Below are 4,013 nucleotides of genomic sequence, written 5' to 3' on the forward strand. Positions count from 1 at the left end.
TAACACTGTTCTGATTGCCTTAGCTGTGCCAAATGCTCCGTCAATGTCTGCCTGGCTAAGCCATGAAGGCTTTCTTTGGGACAAGGGAAAAATGAGAACAGTGATCAATGGATTTGTTTTACTAACCACAGGCACATTTATTAGTTGCACTTCTAAGGCAGTGAGTAACCCTGTCTTGATCTGTGAGTCTGAGCAGGCAGGGGCAGAATGTGACCTCTAGCAACCTGCCAACCCTCTAGCAAGAATAATAGGAGTGGAAACGGATTTGGGAGTGGAGGAAGTGCTGGGTCTTCCTCTGGGTTTGTATTTTAAGCTGTTGGTCCTGTGTGGCATTTCTGATGACTAATAATAGCCAAGCACATATAGTTTAACCTTCACAGGGTTATTAAAGTGTCTCTCTACTCATCTAAAGTGTGCACATTGCTTCAAGGACTTATAAATATTTAGATGTGTGTGTACACACACATTTTTACATCTTTTTTTCTTTCCTATTCAATAGTTCTAGTTGCATCAAGCAGCCAAGGACGAGTGAATCCATTCAAGGTAAGAATTTTGCAGCTGGTTTGATTGTGATGCTCTGAAAATCACAACAGATCATATCTGAAGTTTGCAATATAACAGGTACCTAGGAGGGACAGAGGAGAGGAACATGGCAGAAAATAAATCAAATGTCTAGGTATTTGTTTTCCTAGGTGTCATCCAACAAAAAGGACCCAGTGGTTCCCTCAGCAAATGTCCTAGATACTATGAGCAGATACTCAAAGAAAACATCTTTGGCTAGTGGTAGAGCTGGAAACAAGCAGAACCCTCCAGTTATAAAGCCTCTGATTCCCAAACCCAAGTCCAAGCAGGTAATGCTTCTAATCTTTTTCACATTGTTTCAGTGAGCAAAGAACAATAAATTGAATTTTACCAGTTTTTATCAAGTATGAAACCACGTTGATTGAGTAAAGAAGCTTAGATGGCAACATTCATAGTGCAGAAGCTATGAAAGCACATAAACCAGCAGAAGAAACAGTTGTAGAAATTACATTCTGCTTTCATTTTAAATTGTGTAAATAAACCTCTGCTGTGCTGAAATTGGGTGGGTTAGATGCCCCATTAATGCAAGTGATTATTACATCTTTAGGAAAGGCTTGGAGTTTGTGAGGCTGTGTGGTACATGTTGTCTGAGAGTGAGATGTTCTTACCTTTCTTCTTTTCATCCTCAATTTCCATAGGCTTTAGCAGCCTCCTTCTTCCAGCCTCGTACACCTACACCTAACCCTAGTGAAAAACCAGTGGAAGAAAGAGAAGAAAAAGAAGAAAGAGAAGAAAAAGCAGAAAATGTGTCTCATGAAGTCAAAGTCACTGTACAGGAGACCACGGCGAACAGGAGGTGAGTGGATACTTGCATCTCATTGTCATATTCCAATTTTAAGGAGAGACTAAGTTTAAAGGAGAGACTGGACGTGGCACTCAGTGCCATGGTCTGGTTGTCATCGTGGTGTTAGGACATAGGTTGCACTCGATGATCTCAAAGGTCTTTTCCAGCCTGATTGATTCTGTGATTGTGTGATTTTGGTAAAATAACAAGTCAAACCCACTTGATTTCTGAAGATGTTGGATAGGCTGAAGTGACATAGCATCAAGATTCAAGTAGTATCTCACAAGTTGTCATGTTTGTGAACCCACTTCAGAAATGTGGGGAGTGACTAATAAATGAGCAATGCCAAGTTTTGGGGCTCTAAGCAATGATTTTTGCCTTAATACTACTTATGCATCTAATAATGACCTTTGAATGATACATGAAACCAAACTGCTGGGTCAGTTCCAAGTACAGCAAATACTTGCACATATCTAGAAAATTTTGAAGCCTAAAAGCTAAGGGTAAAAGAGTAAAAGCTTTATTTTAGAATGTGTTTAAAAAAAAAAAGCAAACAAAAACTTGTATCACCTAAGGAGCACTTCTCTTCCAGCTAAGGCTCTAATCTGTCTTGTTCCTTGGGAGCAGATGTATTTTCTAACAATCCCAGTCCTCATGAAACTTGCATTATTATAATCATGTTTCATTTAGACTTCATTTAACGGAGGAAGACAAAGGTAATTATTACTCATTAGGACTGGCATTCTTTTCATTAACCTTTGCAGATAATGTTCTACAACAAGTGGCAAGGAGAACTGTGAGAAGGATTAGCTGAAACATGCTAATCTGTGTGCTCTATTTTTAGGTTGATGGGACCCTGTCAGAAGGGAAGGGAACCATTATGCTTTGTCATTCTGAAACTGGAATGTCAATCTCCATATAGATCACAGGTTTAATAAAAATGCTTGGCTTAGTCTTGCCTTGTCAGCATGTTCCCTGAGCATACTGCAGCAGGAGAGAGCAGCCTGCTGACTAGAGGTGTCTTGTCTTTTGGGAACAGAAACATCCACTCCAGGTGTTGTTTGGAAATGCTGCTTTGGGGGATATGGTTTGCCTCTAACCTTCTTAACCAGACAATTTCCTGTGCTTGCTTTAGACCAAGGACAGGTTTCCAGATGTGGCTAGAAGAGCACAGAGCAAACATTTTGGCAGATAATCCGGATCTGAACGAAGCAGCTATAATAAAAGAAGGCATGAGTCGGTTTAGCATGTTGACCTCAGAGGAAAGGATGGTAAGAAAATATTCTCCAGTTCTCTGGGTTTGATCTTTTTTTTCCCTTACTGAATCCTTCTGTTACTTTCAGTCAGGAGATTTTTCTTTTGGTTCCACAGTCCTCTGTCTTTATGGACTTCAGTTTTGAGTGTGCCATGATCTGCAGCATATACTTTATGAAGATATAAACTGAGTAAGCAGTAAAAGCAGACAGCAGCTTTTCCCATGTGGGGCTTGTGACAGAAGTGTAATCAATGAGGAAATAACAAGAGAAGGAAAGGAGTTCAAAGTGACATAGCCAGGCTTAATTCCCTGTGGCTTCAATTTGTTCTGATTTAATTTCTTGGGACTGTTGGGTTTCTTATTTGTCCACAAGGACAATTAAGAGCTTCAATTTCATATACAGGCTCAAAGAAGTATAGTTTTGAAGGAGAATGTTGTTAGGAAAAAAAGGAAAGTGAGGAATGTTTTCTAACTTAATCCTTATTAGTTCTTAACAGGAATTATTTCAGTGCCTTAAAATCTGAGAAAGAAGGTGTATAAAGGGGTAAATTCTGTGGCCTGATGTGAAGTTTTCTATTCTTCTTCAAAGGCATGGACTCAGAAAGCCAGAGGAGGAGCAGTTAATGATTCAGCAGAAGATAAGAAGAGAAAGCATCCCACAGATGCTGAAGAGGAAGTGAATAATCACCAGGAGCAAAACTCAGAGGACACGAATGTCTCCAAAAAGCCCAAGCCTTTAGATCAATCCACAAATGTCAGATTGTCAGCTTTTGCCTTCAAGCAGAGCTAAACGATGCTGCCCCTTCTCGGTGTCTGTGTTCTGAAAGCATTGGGTAGCTCTGTGTTGAGGAGTTGGCTGCTTTCTCAAAGAGCGCTGGCAAAACGAGTGCCTTGCTCCAAATAGTCTGTTCGAAAGGATTTTATTATCAGTTCTTGTGGGAAATGTTGAATCCATGCTCACAATCTTTTACAAGTTCCTAGCATAAAACTTGATTGCAAAATTGCTATGAATGGACCAGTTACCTGGAAGCACAGTTCCACTCAGTGGGCCTTGATACTTGCAAGATTTGGTGTTAAATTGATCGTTCTGGGGAGGAGAAACTGTCCAGAATCTGTCCTGTTGTTTTAGAGGGGCAAAGTAATGGCTTCTTTACCTTTCCTACTGCCTGAGAGAAAGACACTCGAGGAAAAGGGCATGAGGGAACCAAAGCTGAACACCAGCAACATGTTAAGCTGCATTTCAATGTCTGTAGCAGTGGCAGAGAGCAGCCTGGTATGGGCAGGGCAGAAGCTGAATTAGAAAGGTCAGATGTGCCAAAACAAGCCACTCCAGACTGTGCAAGTGTGCTTTCCTATCTGTGCCTCAGAAGGGTCCAGAAAGTGCTCAGAACT

The 4,013-nt window shown here is 40.7% G+C and overlaps 1 protein-coding gene across 1 annotated transcript in view; it reads left to right on the forward strand.

Annotated features, from left to right (window-relative positions):
- The window catches only part of WDHD1 (WD repeat and HMG-box DNA binding protein 1), a 28,273-nt gene extending 24,862 nt beyond the window's left edge, over positions 1 to 3,411 (forward strand). Inside the window, 5 exon segments of the mRNA XM_009070993.1 lie at positions 500 to 543; positions 693 to 851; positions 1,221 to 1,378; positions 2,502 to 2,637; positions 3,211 to 3,411. Of these exon segments, the coding sequence (XP_009069241.1) occupies positions 500 to 543; positions 693 to 851; positions 1,221 to 1,378; positions 2,502 to 2,637; positions 3,211 to 3,411 (698 nt within the window).
- Positions 3,412 to 4,013: the final 602 nt, after the last annotated feature.

This window comes from Acanthisitta chloris, unplaced genomic scaffold (genome assembly GCF_000695815.1).
Source record: "Acanthisitta chloris isolate BGI_N310 unplaced genomic scaffold, ASM69581v1 scaffold15483, whole genome shotgun sequence".
Taxonomy (NCBI): domain Eukaryota; kingdom Metazoa; phylum Chordata; class Aves; order Passeriformes; family Acanthisittidae; genus Acanthisitta; species Acanthisitta chloris.